At 43.2% G+C, this 17,183-nt stretch overlaps 1 protein-coding gene across 2 annotated transcripts in view; it reads left to right on the top strand.

The window, feature by feature from the left end:
* Window positions 1-17,183, top strand: part of ACTN2 (actinin alpha 2) — a 104,365-nt gene that overhangs the window by 79,113 nt on the left and 8,069 nt on the right. For both annotated transcript variants that reach the window (XM_060243288.1, XM_060243297.1), the window contains 6 exons: window positions 1,434-1,542; window positions 2,814-2,954; window positions 12,538-12,720; window positions 14,100-14,234; window positions 15,376-15,555; window positions 16,605-16,751. In XM_060243288.1, coding sequence (XP_060099271.1) covers window positions 1,434-1,542; window positions 2,814-2,954; window positions 12,538-12,720; window positions 14,100-14,234; window positions 15,376-15,555; window positions 16,605-16,751 — 895 coding nt within the window. The remainder of the gene's footprint in view (window positions 1-1,433; window positions 1,543-2,813; window positions 2,955-12,537; window positions 12,721-14,099; window positions 14,235-15,375; window positions 15,556-16,604; window positions 16,752-17,183) is intronic.

Here is a 17,183-nt window from a genome sequence, read left to right on the forward strand (position 1 = left end):
ATTTTGCCAGGTGTATTACTGAGATTCATCTGGATTGGCCTCCCCTGCTCCTCCCTGGCCACATACTCTGTCCCAGTATTAGCTATGTGTGACACACACAATGCACAATCCTTTCCTAAACGGAATGAGTTAAATTGTGCCCTGAGTCCTGCTGTGCGGGGAGGGCAGGCTAGAAATTGAATAAAATAAATAAATTAAATAATAAATGAAAGTGGGATAAAGTAACTTTCACTTATCATGGGACTAATTTTAGTTAGAACCAATGTTCCCTCTAAGCTGTGGAGTCCTGTGAGCAAAAATTCTACTTTGTGAACTACTGGCATTAAAGCTGTGAGCTACTGCATAAATTATTGTGCTCTGGGGCCATTTTTCCTGAGCTAAGACAAAAAGGTGTGAGTTGGAGGCTAAAAATCTGTGAGCTAGCTCATGCTAACTCAGCTTAGAGGGAACACTGGTTAGGACTAATTTTAGTACTTTTGCTTGCACAAGGACTGTTGCACATGTGGAAATCTTCTGTGAGGCCCTACCCAAATATATGTCCTACACACCTGTGTCCTGCAGTACACGAACATGTAACATTAGAAAGATCTGTTAAAGGAGATAGGAACATACCAAATATGGACATTTCTCCCCTTTTTCTGATGAGCCTCTTGTGCTTTAAGAGCCCCTAGTCAGATAAAAAAAATAGCAGGGGAACTTTTTCTGGCCTGGAGATGTGATGGAACTGCTAAATTTCTACTTGACTGGTAGCTGATAAGGCCACAGAAGACATACTAAAATATTAAGATGGTAGCCTCCTCCCCCCCAAATGGTGGGAAGTGATCCTGGAATTCACATGTCCAGAACAGACACTGGTATTACCATTCCAACATTATCTTTATGCATAAACATTAATGAAATCCACACCCTTATATATCTAAAATAATGTGAGAAAAGGTTCCCAGGATGCAAGATCACAAATAGACTTCCTTAGTATTCATCAATGCCTAAAAGTGGGATAAACAGGGAGAAATTAAAAGAGAAGGTACTTTCTCTCCACTCTGACCTGGATGGCTCAAGCTAGCCTGAACTCGTCAGATCTTGGAACACTAATCAATGTTGGAATACAGAAGACTGCTAAAGAAGTTTAGGGTCACTATAGAGAGAAAGGCAATGGTAAAGCACCTCTGAATGTTTCTGACCTTGAAAACTTTTCAGAGTTGTCATAAGTTGGCTGCTACTTGATGGCATTTTATACCACCACCACTTCCATCCCAAATTCCACAGATACTTTCCCCAGAAAGTACCTATTTGTGTATGGGATGTTAATTCTATTCTGCATCAGAAATTGCAAGCAGGAGAGTAACTGTGTCATTATTCGAGACAAATACACCTAGGGAAAAAATATCTTTCTGATTTGTAGGGCATCTATAATGTATTCCTCTCTTCTTTAGTGAACTGGACTACCATGATGCTGCAAGTGTCAATGATCGGTGTCAGAAGATTTGTGATCAGTGGGACAGACTAGGAACACTCACTCAGAAAAGGAGAGAAGCACTAGAGGTGAGACCAATGTAAAAAATCACCTCATTTTTTGAAATGTTAAATTATAGTGGATTATACCATTTATTGTGGACTGGTATTTAGACATGGCCACTATTCTTTGGTGCACCATTAAACCCCAGTGTATTGCTATTTGTTTTAGAGGGGAAAATACTTGTAAAATGGTTGAGTCTGTTTGCTGCCATGTGGATGGAACCATCTCATAACTGAAGTTGAAATGAAGCGATGCTTCTAGCACCATCCTTTGGATACCTGATGCATGGCAGTTGTATTCATTATTACAATTACTTTAGTATGTTGATTTAAATCCTTTTATTACATATCATGCTTTTCCATTATTTTCCAGTATACTATATTTAAAATTTAGTAATTATAATTATTATTTTTTAAAACTACACTACATTCATTGAAGCACTAATAACAAATCAGCAGCCAGCACCTACATTACAAGTGCAGTCCTAAAGGTCTACTGGCAGTGCAATCCCAAGAACACATTCCTGGGAGTAAGCCCCACTGAATATACTCGAGCAGGATCCTGAGTAGACCTTCTTAGGAGAGCCAGTTTGGTGTAGTGGTTAAGTGTGCGGACTCTTATCTGGGAGAACCGGGTTTGATTCCCCACTCCTCCACTTGCACCTGCTGGAATGGTCTTGGGTCAGCCATAGCTCTTGCAGAGGTTGTCCTTGAAAGGGCAGCTGCTGTGAGAGCCCTCTCAGCCCCACCCACCTCACAGGGTGTTGTGGGGGAGGAAGGTAAAGGAGATTGTGAGCCGCTCTGAGACTCTTTGGAGTGGAGGGCAGGATATAAATCCAATATCTTCTTCATCTTCTTCTTTCTCAGAATCCTGTGTAGGTCTATTAAATGGGGCTTACTCACAGTAATGGGATTTGCACTGCAAATCAATAATCAGTACCTTCCATATGTATTAGTAATAATTTTAATACCACAACCATAGAAAATTTGTTGAAATACAGTACTCCAACTCAGCCTTTTATGATTAGAAAGCACAAATTCAAGTCAGTGCACTCAAGCAAATTGTGAAATGTACAAATCATGCAGAGCAATTTCTCCCTCAGAGTGCGGCTGTTGTAGAAATCACCGTTATTATAGTTATGGAGGGAGGGGAAAAAAGAAGAAACCAACCCTTTGGCTTAATTATTCACATTGAACTTAGTGGTCCACGCTCCAAAATGTAAGTCAAAGTGAGAATATGTTTGTGTAAAAGAAAAATCCACATTCATTTATTCCATTTCTGTACTTTAACTTTACAGAGAACAGAGAAATTGTTAGAAACTATTGATCAGTTGCACCTGGAGTTTAGCAAGAGGGCTGCTCCATTCAACAACTGGATGGAAGGTGCCATGGAAGACTTACAAGACATGTTTATTGTTCATAGCGTAGAAGAGATCCAGGTAAGACCAGCTCATGATTTTTGCTTTGTGAACCTAAGATAGTACAGATGCTTTATTTTGATTGTGACCAGGCCCTATTAGAGATCCATAGAGGCAGTCACTTCCATCTTTTGAGGCTCCTGGCCATAACAAATATTTTAAATGACAAACACACAATGCACATAAAAACAAATTGCAAAACTTATCAAATGCCAAAAAAAAATTAACACATGTCTAAATTTGAAGCCCCTTTGGCTCTCCTGCCAATTGAATTCAGGGGTGGGGAACCTCTGTCCCGAGGGCCGTATACGGCCCTCAAGGTCACTTGATGTGGCCCTCAGGGATTGGTGGACCGAACCAAGCCATGTGGCAGCCTCCCTGGGGCCTGGCTGGCCAGCGAGGATCATGGGGCCCAGCCGTGCTGTGCAGCAGCCTCCCCAGGGCCAGGCAGGGATCACAGGACCCAGATATACTGTGCGGCAGCCTCCCTGGGGCCTGGCTGGCTGGCCAGAATTGCTGCAAGGCCTGGACAAGTTACTGTCACAGTTCAGTTTGCACGTGATTATCCCATATGGTGTGGCCTAATATGCTAATGAGTGTGTGACCTAATATGCTAATATTAGGGGATGTGGTCTAAAATGCTACTGAATTCCTGCTGGGCTTTTTCTACAAAAAGGCAGTGGGCCGGGTATGTGTGTGTGTGTGGGGGGGGCAGATTAGGCTCCTCGTATGACTTCAAATAGAAAAACAATTATTTGCATTAATTTTGCTGGCCTGAATCATTCTTCCTCAGTGGATCACTGTTTTTTAAGTTGATAATTTGTTATGGCCCACGAATGATGCTATAAATATCCATATGGCCCTTGGCAGAAAAAAGAATCTTCATCGTGGTCTCTGTGCAGTCCCACACATGGGTTCTCTGCTCAGCCATGAACCTGACCTCGGAGAATAGATTAGCTAGCCTCAGGCATTTATTTTGGCACACATTTCCTCTCGCTTTGGGGAGCAGGCATCCACTGCGCATGCCTGGAGCAAGGGGAAGGCGCTCCAGCCACTCAGTTTCTTCTCTACTGCCGCTTGGATCACACCTACCACATTGTGTCTCCTCCGATCTTCACCTCAGGGCTACTCTACTTTTGGTGTCGTTATCCGTCCTGTCCTTCTCTCATCCTTCTTTTTCTCTTACTACAAAAAAAAAAGAACTTTAACTTTCATTTTTTCACCACTTCCCTCCCCCCCTCTCCCCTCCGAGCGCATGGAAGGGAAGGAAGGCAAAGCGACCTTAAAAAAATGCACTAGATGCGGGACTAAAATTCCCTCTACCGATGGGCACTCCTTGTGTCTTTTTTGTTTGGGGGAAGCCCACAAAGTTGAGACTTTGGGAAACAGGCTAGAAAAAATCGGGCCGCTCAACTCCGTAGTCACCTTCTCGAGTCTTCCTTGCGCCCTGTTATGCTCCACGACTTAGGGCTCCATAGCTCACCAACTTCCTTCCATCCGGAAAGGGATTTGGCTCGACCGGCAGCTTCTGTGACATTGGTTCCCAGTAAACATAAGTCCGACAAGCACTCCAAGAAATTCTCCGATTCGACAAAAAAGCACCGTTTGGTATCCTCTAAACATCGTTCGGAGTCCTCCAAACCATACAAGTCTCGAATTCTAACAACCTCTACAGCTTTGACAATGGATCCTAAGGTCTCTGAGCATACTATGGCGTCCACTTCAGCACCCACTATGGATCTGATCCCAAAGACTACGGATTCGACACCCTTGGCTCCGGCATCGACTTTGACAGCCCCTCTGCTCCCAAGAGAGCTCTCAGCTCCTACGGATGTTATCACCTCAGACATCATTCGGATCCCTTCGCGGTCACCTTCTCTACAAGATGCCTTGCCAGAAGAAATCCTTGCCTTGGACCCGCTGCCATTCTGCCTACGGCAGCAACGTGCAAACCTACTCGACCTGTACATTTTCCAAGACGTGTCGTACAGGGAGCCTTCCCATACCCAGTCCTCCTGTACCGTCAAGAATATGGCAGTATCTCCACTCTACAAGGAATCCTCTACTCAGATACATGACAGGCATCACCGTTTCAGATCACCATCACCTCGGCATTCACCTACCTATCATGATGTTTCTGTGCAAGCCGATGTCTACCAAGGATCCCCTCTTCGACTCTATAGGAAATGTTATTACTATGCTCACATGAAAAGTCCATTGCAGACCAGATCTCTGTCTTCTAGAAGTTACTACCATTGGAGATACTCCCAATCTCCATCCTATGATGTGTACCATTCTTGATACCATGAAGTCCCCTCTTCTCGGTACTGTGAGGATCCTTCCTTATAGTACGTGAGGACCCCTTTTCTCGGTACCATGAGGAAATCTCTCCTCAGCAACACGATTGTTCCCTTGGGGATTCGAGAAGGCGATTATTAGCAGCACCATCTTCTTCTGCACCTTTACCTAAGCTTCCAGCTAGAAAGGAACCAGCTCTACCCACCCTGCAGAGTAAAACTAAGGACTTGCCAGACAAGCCTGTACCTGACTCTCCTCGCCCACATACCCCAATTGATGCTCCTGATGATTCCGACTCCAACCAATCTGACTCCTTGGGATCTGCAAGAAGTGCTCCTGCCTCACCAGCTTCCGACATCACCAAGCCTGCTGACCTCTCTCCCTCTGAAGGATCCAAAGCTTATCTGGATCTGATAACCAATATGGCTACCACCCTTAATATTAAACTCACCACCAACTTACCCAGAATCTCAGATGTGGTTCATGACCTGGTTCATGCTGATCTGCCTGCCAGGTCCTTCTTGCCAATGCTCCCTGTTCATCTTGAAGGCCTGAAAGAAGCATGGAACAAACCTGCATTGGTACCACCAACATCTAAACATGTGGAGTCCCTGTATAAGATTCATGCACCGGAAGCTAAATTTCTCTCTAACCACCCTGTCCCCAACACCATGATTGTACACTCAGCTACCAAATCCAAACAAACCAGACACCCAGCTCCACCTGAAAAGGAGGGAAAGAAACTCGACACACTGGGCCGAAAAATTTATTCTCTGACAACGGCCACTTCTAAAATACATAACTACTTAGCATATTTCTCTGCTTATACTTTCAACTTGTCCTCTCAGCTCACTGCTATGGTTCTTTCCATGCCGGACTCTTCACAAAAACAAGCTACTCAACTTCTCCAAGAGATATCACGTGTAAACAAGCAGCAAATCAACTCAGTACGCCATGCTGTTGCCTGCTCCTCCAGAACCTTGGCAGCATCCATTGCTCTACATCATCATGCATGGCTCTGATCCTCCTCCTTACAACAGGACACTAAATACAAAATTGAGGATTTGCTGTTTGATGGTCAAGGTCTCTTTAACTCCACTACTGATGACATTTTCACCACAGTAGATGATAGCAGGAAGCGTGCCAAAAGATTGGGAGCTACTCAACACCAAACTCACCCAATTAACAGACCAAGAGTTTGGAAGCCATCCTATTACAAGCACCCTCGCTTGCCCAAGCAGGCCGAATACTGGAAGTGTAAAACCCCACCAACAAAGCAACTCTTCCAACAACGATCTCACTCACAATCTTCTAAAAAGGCGACTGCAACAGCCAAACACTCTGACTCCACCATATTTACCCGTCCATCGCTGCAACCACTTCCAAACCACAACCTTACAAGACTACTTCCCTTCTTCCCCAAATTGGGAATCCATAACCTCCAACTCATGGGTCCTAGCTATCATAGTCAGAGGTTATTACATAGAGTTTGATTCTCTTCCAATGCACCATCGGTTTGTACGTACCCCTCCATCTCCTCCTCTGCAACTGGAAGTCCAATCTCTTCTCAACAAGGGAGCTATAGAACTCGTTCCACATCAATCTCACTGCACTGGTTTCTACTCCCGGTACTTCCTAGTACCAAAGAGGGATGGAGGGCAACATCCAATCTTAGATCTATGGAAACTCAACCGCTATGTCGCCTACAAACGATTTCGTATGATCTCCCGACAGTCCATTCTTCCACTAATCCCGAAGGGGTCTTGGATGTCATCTATAGACCTCCAAGATGCCTATTTCCATCTCACCATCAACCATCATCACAGAAGGTTCCTGAGATTCGCCATCGGGAATCAACACTATCAGTTTTCTGCTCTCCTATTCGGTCTCTCCACTGAGAGTTTTCACCAAATGCATGGCAGTGGTGGGAGCTGCACTTCGCCAACAGAACATAGCCATCTACCCGTATATTGACGACTCGCTGATAGTTGCTCGATCCAAAGAACAACTTCTTCAAGAAATCACTACCACTCTATCCCTTCTATCTTCACTGGGTCTTCAGGTCAACTTAGCGAAATCAAAGCTGACACCTACACAAGACATCCAGTTTATAGGTGCCTGCCTATCCACGGTGTCTCACAGAGACTATCTTCCTCTGGACCGAGCCTGCCACATCAAATCTCTAGTAGCCACCACTGTAACCAATCTAATCCAGACGACGTTCATCATTCTATGCATGTTGGGGATGATGGCTGCAACGACATCTGTCCTTTGCTTTGCTTGACTTCACGAGACCATTACAACTATGGTTCATGAGAACTTTCCATCTTCATCGTCAACATCAACTGACATTACTCACTGTTCCACTTTGAATTCTTCAGTCCCTTCAGTGGTGGATGCTGGATGAACACCTCCTCGCAGGAACACCTTTCCTACATCCTTCTCCAACAGCCATTGTAACAACAGACGCATCGAAGTGGGGTTGGGGAGCCCACTTTGGAACCCTGACAGTTCAGGTCCAATGGACAACCTACGAGAAGTCTCTTCACATCAATTGCCTAGAGCTTTCTGCTGCCCACCGTGGCCTTCAATCGTTCCTCCCGTCTCTGCGGGGGCAGCATGTGCAACTCACGTCGGACAATGTAGCCATGGTGTTTTATGTCAATCGAAAGGGAGGCATGGCTTCTGTTCAACTTTGCAAACAAGCCTTATCCCTCTGGCACTGGAGCATCACCCACAACATATTCATCACAGCTGTTCACCTTCCCGGAGTGAACAATGTGCAGTCAGACGCTCTTAAGCCAACATCTTGTGAATGACGAGTGGACTCTCACTCGTTCGTATCTACGGGCAGTCTTCAGAATGTTCGGAAACCCAGTAATAGATGTTTTTGCTTCTCCGAACAATGCACTATGTCCACATTTCTACACTTGAGGTCCACCATCTCATCTATCTCCCGGAGATGCATTTCTCCAAACGTGGTCTGGTCCACTATACTACCTGTTTCCTCCAACTCCCTTGATAACCAGAACATTACAGAAGATCACCTTAGACCAAACCAATTGCATTCTCATCACTCCATGGTGGCCGCGACAACCATGGTTCACCACTCTCCTCCACCTGTCTCACAACGTATACTACCGGTTCCCTCAAGCTCATGACCTTCTTTCCCAGCAAGGCGGGAAAGTCCTACATCACGATCTGACACTCCTTCATCTAACTGCCTGGAGGATCAATTTCTAGAATTTCCACCAGAGGTTTGATGCATTTTCCTCAATTCCCGAAAGCCTTCAACTAGGAAATCATATTCTTTTAAGTGGAAACGCTTTACAACATATGGCTCCTGACACAGCTTCTTACCAGAAACTTCATCTATTTCACAGATTCTGTCATTCATTCTTTCTTTATCAGAGTCTGGTTTGAGCTACTCCTCTTTGAAGGTCCATTTGGCTGCAATCTCAGCTTTCCACCCGCGATTTGAAGGTTCTACTGTTTTTTCACATTCGGCAACTGAAGGGTATGCTCCACCTCCATCCTCCGATTCGCACACTACAGCCAACATGGAGTCTATCCCTTGTGAGTCAACTTATGCAACCCCCCTTTGAGCCTATGCCCCATTCCCTTGCACCTTTTGTCTTGGAAAACGGCTCTTTTGGTGGCACTTACATCGGGCAAGAGAGTCAGGGACATCTGTGTTTTTAGAGCGGACCCTCCATACACTGTCTTCCATCATGACAGAGTGGTCCTTCGACCGGATCCTTCTTTCCTACCCAAAGTAGTTCCTCCTTTCCATTTAGGGAAATCTACTACACTTCCTTTGTTTTTTCAAAATCCCAAGGATAATGGACAAAGAGTGTTACACAACTTGGATGTGCATAGAGCTCTTACCTTCTATATTGATAGAACACAATGCTTCTGTATAGACTCTAGACCCTTTGTAGCTTACGGAAAGCATAACCAAGGGCACAAAATTTCTACACAACGATTCTCAAAATGGGTCATCTCAGCAATTGCCCTATGTTACGAACTAGCTAAGCAGCCCTTACCTGTGGGACTTAGGATGCATTCCACCAGAGCTATCTCCACTTCATCAGCCTTCTGCCAGGGTGTTTCCATAGAGGACTTATGTGTAGCTGCAACTTGGTCCTCTTCTTCTATGTTTGTCACGCACTACGCCCTAGATGTTCGTGCACAGTGAGACTCTTTGTTTGGACAAGCGGTCCTTCATCCTTATTCAACTAGACACAGGTGGGTCCAATAAGTACCAAGGTAAATGTTGATATTATATGCATTAAGGTACATGTTTTCATTTTCCTCCAGCACCCACCAGCCACATTGGAAGCTTGCTAATCACTGCACAGAGACCACAATAAAGATAAGCAGGTTGCTTACCTGTAACTGATGATCTTCGAGTGGTCATCTGTGCAGTCACACACGCCCACCCAGTCTTCCCTTTTGCTGGTTTATATATTCTTTTATATTCTTCTCTTTCTCAGTAGCAGCTCGAAGAAACTGAGTGGGTGGGGTGCCTTCCCCTCGCTCCAGGCATGCGCAGTGGATGCCTGCTCCCCAGAGCGAGAGGAAATGCACACCAAAATAAATGCACGCCAAAATAAATGCCTGAGGCTAGCTAATCTATTCTCTGAGGTCGGGTTCATGGCTGAGCAGAGAACCCAGGTGTGTGATTGCACAGATGACCACTCGAAGATCATCAGTTACAGGTAAGCAACCTGTTTTCCCCACCCCTGCTGTAATTGATCCTGAGTCTACCACTCAAGTAGTGCTATAAAGAATGGTTTCAAGTGCTGCTTGTTCTTATTTCTCTCTTAAAGACACATCAGGGAAAAACATCTACTGTATGATACATATATCTTCAGAACGTTGCAAAGGGGGGCCAGCTAGGGTTGCAAACCTCCAGGTGGGTCTGGCAATCTCCCAGAATTACAACTGATCTCCATTTTACAGAGATCAGTTCCCTGCTCTGTGGCATCACATCCCTTCTGAATTCCCTCTCCTCTTCAAACCCCATCCTCCCCAGGAGTTCCTCCCAGTTTCCCACCCCAGAGGTTGCATCTCTAGGACCAGCAAAAGCCAGTGTGGTTGAATAACTAGTGGGAGACCAAATTTCAAATTGTGTCCAGCTCAATAATTTAATTATTTTATTGAAGTATTTATGCTCTGTTTTTCCAGCTGTTAAGCATCTTACTTGTTGCATATTCTTATTGGCCATCCACAAGGAGTGAAACATGGCTGAATCTAAAGCCATTTTCAAATCCAATTCACTATAGCATTTCTAAGATCTGGTGGGGCTTAGAAAGGGAAGACTGTTTCAGTGGTCTATTTAAAACACTAAAAATACCAACAAGTGCCTTGCTGCCCTGGAATAATTTTTAGTGTTGGGTATGTGCTGTATCGGTGCATGTCATTATCTCTGCATGGTCAGCATGGACCGTGAGATCTCTATGAACTTAATCAGCAAGTGGACATGTGACCTGTCCTTTAGGCGCCCTCTGAGTTTGACAGCATGTTATGTCCCCTTCTTCGGGATTATGTAAAAATGTACATACATTGTTGCTGGGTATTTGTCTAGAAGACTTGAATTAATTCCAGTAATTAGTATTTTCTCCTTTGTTTCTAACTTCCCAGACTATTCTCAACACCTGCCTTTTCTCTGCTCTTTCCACATGTAGCTCCCCTACTCCCAGTTTAAAACATGCCTTGTACCTCCACCCAAAATCACACACCCCGCCAAAAAAAGCAGCTTCTTGTTTTTTTAAAAAAGTTAGTAATGGAATATGGCTATACCCACATAAGAACATAAGAGAAGCCATGTTGGATCAGGCCAACGGCCCATCCAGTCCAACACTCTGTGTCACACAGTGGCAAAATTTTTTATATATACACACACACTGTGGCTAATAGCCACTGATGGACCTGTGCTCCATATTTTTATCTAAACCCCTCTTGAAGGTGGCTATACTTGTGGCTGCCACCACCTCCTGTGGCAGTGAATTCCACATGTTAATCACCCTTTGGGTGAAGAAATACTTCCTTTTATCCGTTTTAACCTGTCTGCTCAGCAATTTCATCGAATGCCCACGAGTTCTTGTATTGTGAGAAAGGGAGAAAAGTACTTCTTTCTCTACTTTCTCCATCCCATGCATTATCTTGTAAACCTCTATCATGTCACCCCGCAGTCGACGTTTCTCCAAGCTAAAGAGTCCCAAGCGTTTCAACCTTTCTTCATAGGGAAAGTGCTCCAGCCCTTTAATCATTCTAGTTGCCCTTCTCTGGACTTTCTCCAATGCTATAATATCCTTTTTGAGGTGCGGCGACCAGAACTGCACACAGTACTCCAAATGAGACTGCACCATCGATTTATACAGGGGCATTATGATACTGGCTGATTTGTTTTCAATTCCCTTCCTAATAATTCCCAGCATGGCGTTGGCATTTTTTATTGCAAACGCACACTGTCTTGACATTTTCAGTGAGTTATCTACCACGACCCCAAGATCTCTCTCTTGGTCAGTCTCTGCCAGTTCACACCCCATAATATGTAGTTAGCCTACATAATATGTAGTTAGCCTTTGTTCCTTCTCTGTTGATAAGTTTCTTCTTTTTTATTTTTATCAACCAATCAGTCTTTATTTCATTAGCAACAAAATGCCACAGCAACTAACAATTAGACTTAACAATAGAAAAAAACTCAATAAAACATTCAATACAACAATAAAATTATATGAATCATTATAAAATTTAAGCGGAATTATCAATAATAAATTATGAGGATTTAAAATGCATGCAATATGTGTATTGTGATTTTATGGGTTGTGAGCCGCCCTGAGCTGGCTTCGGAGGAGAGGACGGGATATAAATCTTATAAAGCTAAACCTAATAACATCCCAAGAAAACAAATAACCCAGAGTGGTAAAAAAAGAGAGTAGTCAATATATTTTTTCTGGGCTCTGTTTCCCCATTGTTTTTAAAGTTGTTGGCATCAGTAAGTTGGGGCTATCTGTAGAAGTGGGGAGAAGGGGTCAGGAGACAATCTCCTAAGCATCTGCAATTACTGCGTGCTTTACCACGCCCCCAGATATGTTCCTTCTTTGACCTTATTTTTAACAGTTGCAGAAGGAACAGTGCTATGATGCTCTTTCACTGATTGTACAGAACCAACTATGCAAACTTCAATACATTTGCACTGATATTCCTCTGGGGGAGGAGAAATGAATATTCAGCAAAATATAGGTAATAATACAATTATATATGCCTTAATCCCCTTGCTCCTGATTTCTGATTTCAGAGTCTGATCACTGCTCATGAACAATTTAAAGCCACTTTACCTGAGGCAGATGGTGAAAGGCAAGCTATAATATCTATCCACAATGAAGTGGAGAAAGTGATTCAGAGTTACAGCCTCCGAATAAGTGCCAATAATCCCTACAGCACTGTCACGCTGGATGAGATACGTTCCAAATGGGAAAAGGTACGGTAAGCAAAAGCAGCAGAAATATTTACTAGTTTATGGTATGTGGAATAAAACAGGCCATTCCTCAGCAATAGAACAATAGGTTTTTATCCTTTGTGATATATTTTGGCAAACCCAATCCAGCACTAGTAGCATAAGATCCTGTCTTAAATACTGCTGTGATATTGCAGTTAGTAAAATGCATGTATGAATAGCTATGCTGGTTTTTACAAAACAGGACTGCATTTATGTTCCAGTGCTGACTTTGCACAATTGGGTGGTTGCGTGAGATGACTAGCTGACTAACAATATGTAATGTGGGAGTAGCTGTATTTTAGTTCCCTGGATGTAAGACTGGGGTACTGCTTTGTGCCAGTCACAGTTTGAAATATACACGAGCATTATTATTGGCTCTGGATAAGCCATTTGTTATTTTGGGTGGTATAATCAACCACAAGGGGGCTGGAGAAGCAATTATCTTCTCTAGTCTCTAAAGAAGGCTTTTGCTGTGATTTGTGTAATGTGGGAGTAGCTGGTTCCCTTTTCAGGGCCTGAACACAAATTTGTAATGCCCAGGGTTGCCAGGTCCAACTCAAGAAATATCTGGGGACTTTGGGGGTGCAGCCAGGAAACTCTGGGCGAGGAGCCGGGAGGATGGGTGTGAGAAGCATGATTGAACTTTGAAGGGAGTTCTGGCAATCATATTTAAAGGCACTATATGCCTTTTGAATGCCTTCCCTCCATTTACCATAATGAAGGATAGGGACACCTTCTTTTGGGGCTCATAGAACTGGACCCTGTGGTCCACTATTTTTGAAACTTTGGAGGTATTTAGAAGAGAGCCGTCAGATGCTATGCTAAAAATTTGGTGCCTCTACCTCAAGGAACAGCCCCCCCCCCCGAGCACCAGCCTCCCCCGAACCCCAGAAACCCATGGATCAATTCTCCATTATACCCTATGGGGATCAGGAGGGTATAATGGAGTGGAGCCAGGATGTGGAGTGGAGCCAGGATGGGTTTGCCCAAAGAGCTGGTAGCTATGATAGGCTGTTTGTTAGCAGCAACACACACTAATTCAGGGATGTTGATCAGCCAATAATAAACTAGTTAGTCCTCATACTGGGGTCTCATGGCCTTACTGATGATTGACTACCAATGTATTTTATACTACTATATCAATTATTGATGGTTTTTAAACCCTCCAAAAAAACCCACCAGTAATGCAAGGGTGGTAGTGGCTGCAATGGGGACTGGGGAAGGGACAAGGTGGGGAAATGCACCATCTGGAATCGAGCCCACATAGCATTTCCCCTTCTGCAGCCCCATTCCCTTATGATTGCTTTCCTTCTTCCTCTATCACCCAAGATGGGTGTCTGCAATTTCTGCTCATTTTGCAGGTAAAACAACTTGTGCCTATACGAGATCAAGCACTGCAAGAGGAACTGGCTCGCCAGCATACCAATGAACGCCTACGCCGCCAGTTTGCTGCTCAGGCCAATGTCATTGGGCCCTGGATCCAAACCAAGATGGAGGTAAATAAGAAGTTTTATGGCAGGGTATATAAAATGTCAAAGGCCTTCATCACTGTATAACTACTTTCCCCAAGCTAACAATGACTTTGATTTTATACTACCATTAGTTTCCTTAATTTTCAGTAGCAGAATGTTGCAGTGAACAGGAAAATTCTGCCTGGTGGAGGTTGGGGCAGGGGCTTACAATTTAAGTGAAGACATGGATATTAGGAAAAATTGATATAAATGTCAGAACCTGATGATGAAATATTGGAGACAGATTGGGGCAGAGTCACATGGTAATATTGGCTAAAGTAGTTTTGCCAAGCGACTTGGTTAGAGAGGAAAGACAAAGGGCTTGGTAGATAAACTGGGGAAGCTATTTCAGATATAGAAAGCAGCATAACTGAAGGCTCAGAAACAGGACAGGAAAATGAACTGACAACAGATGAACTTGTGCCGAATGGAGAGAATGGTAATACAGTATTTACTCCAATGCAAGGCTAGTTTTTCCTCCCCCCCCCCCAGGTATGTCATAAAAATAGGGGGAATATCTTACCTTTGCATACAAATTCCAGTTTTGTCCAGTAAAAATGTTTTGGGTATAGCTTTATAAGATAACCCCCCCACCCCAAAAAAGAGTTGCCTTCCTTTTAGATGAATATGCTAACTATTACAAGAAACAGAGAAGAGAAATGGAGATGCTGATATTTTCCATGGTTCACTCCACCTGCTGTATATATAGAGCTGCCATATATTTGTTTGCTTTTTGGGAGAACTTGCTACTAAGGTACATGTAGAGAGCAAGAGTGCCATGGTCCCTGATTCCCTTTGCTTGTACATTGAGAGAAGTATCAAGGCAAGGCCTATCAACAGTAGAGAGGATTCCCTTTTATGACAGGCAAGTCCAGACTATGGCTCCCTCTCTTCCTGTCATGTGTCTGGTATCACCAGTGATACCACATGTATGCATCTCAGTTGGCTGTTCTTGGGTTCCAGGTCTGGATTGAAGACAATTGTGTTAGATGTATTCAGGCAGGTTGATTTCTACAATTATTATTGTTGTAACTGTTATAGACACGTGAGGGGAAATTTGACTGTTCTGGATTAACTATAAACTGTTGTAAAGTAATTAAATTCTCTCTTTCCTACCTTGTGGCAGGAAATTGCCCGAAGCTCTGTTGAAATTGGAGGGCCCTTAGAAGATCAGATGAATCAACTGAAGCAGAATGAACAAAATTTCATCAACTACAAACACAACATTGATAAACTGGAAGGAGATCATCAACTGCTACAAGAAGCTTTGGTGTTTGATAATAAACATACTAATTATACAATGGAGGTAGGTGTGAAGTCCTTTCTGTGCCCTTTGAGAAGGGCTTTTTTGTAGAAAAAGCCCAACAGGTACTCATTTGCATATTAGACCACACACCCCTGACACCAAGCCAGCTAGAAGTGTGTTCCTGCTCAAAAAAGCCCTCTGAGTAGAAAATGTTCCATTTCAGATAAACAGTTTTATATTTACATTATTTTCAAGTTGGTGGTAACAACCATTCTGAGCTCAAAGGGCTTTCTTGTCTAGATAATTTTAAAAATCAAGGTTATATTCATATAGTCCTTAAACAGCTGTATGTAGACTAGGAAATGATGATGATAAATAAACATTTTATGATGTTTTGAGGAAGTATGAAACTTTTCACATTCAGGGCTTTGGGCAAGTAAATTGTGGTGTAAGGAGGGGTTTTACATTTTGTGGTTTCATTAATTTATTTATTAAATTTATACCCTGCCCTCCCTGCTGAAGCAGGCTTAGGGCGTCTCATGGTGATTATGAAATAAATCTCTGTACTCACATGAATTGCTGAATGTAGCACAATTGATTTATTGCAACCAACTTCAGACTAACACAGAAACTGGTGTCAGGAGAAAGGGTGCTGGGTGGTATCAGGAAGATCTGGATTTTTCCATCCACATAGACGCTATACCAGCTTTGCTGTGGTCTTTCCTAAAACATCACAGAAAAGCAGGGTTGAGAGAGATCACAGGAAAGATGGGGGAAACAACCACTGTATAAGTGATTGTTGATAGTTTTCACCCAGTAATTATTCTCCATGTAACATTCATACAGCAGTTTTTATTGCACTGTCATTGCCCCAGCCTTCCCTGGACATCACCTCCTGCCCCCAATCCAATGCCATGTGAGGGCTTTGGAAAACTTTAAAAAATATTGTCAGTTATAATGGTCTATTCACATGATCTAGTAATGCCTCTGTTTTCATTTTAAAAAGAGTAAGACTTCAGCCCTACTTTTTTCAGTCATTTTCGTTTCATTTCACTTTTTGCTGGGCTAACCTTAAAGGACATCTTCCCCCCCCCCCCCTTCTGCTACAGCATATTCGTGTTGGATGGGAGTTGCTATTGACCACCATTGCACGGACTATCAATGAAGTTGCTAATCAAATCCTCACAAGGGATGCCAAAGGGATCACACAACAGCAAATGAATGAATTCCGAGCATCATTTAATCACTTTGACAGGGTACAGTATTAATCTGTTTTCTTTTAACCTGGAGGGAGTGTTCTAGAATGCATCTATGTGTTTATCTGCTATTGTGTTTTTTAAAGGATAAACTTTTAAAAACATACCTGAAGTTTGGAGATATGTAATAATTACTCCTCAATAACCAGGTATAAAAGAGATCTATATATCTCCAACACCTTTTCTGTTGCCTAGAAATGCCCCAGAACTTCAAACATCTTATTCCTTGACAACCCATTTCCCATTCATTCTCACATCTGTACCAATATAACATAAATATTTCATACTTTTAGAAGTACCTAATAATATCTTTGATACAGTTCTTGTCCCCTGCACTTTCATTACATTTTTGCATATCCCTGTTATTCTCATTTCTGTGGCAAAGAGTTTTTATGTTGATGTGCAGCCACCATTTGATATGGAGCCCTGAGG

Source organism: Heteronotia binoei, chromosome 1 (assembly GCF_032191835.1).
Source record: "Heteronotia binoei isolate CCM8104 ecotype False Entrance Well chromosome 1, APGP_CSIRO_Hbin_v1, whole genome shotgun sequence".
NCBI lineage: Eukaryota > Metazoa > Chordata > Lepidosauria > Squamata > Gekkonidae > Heteronotia > Heteronotia binoei.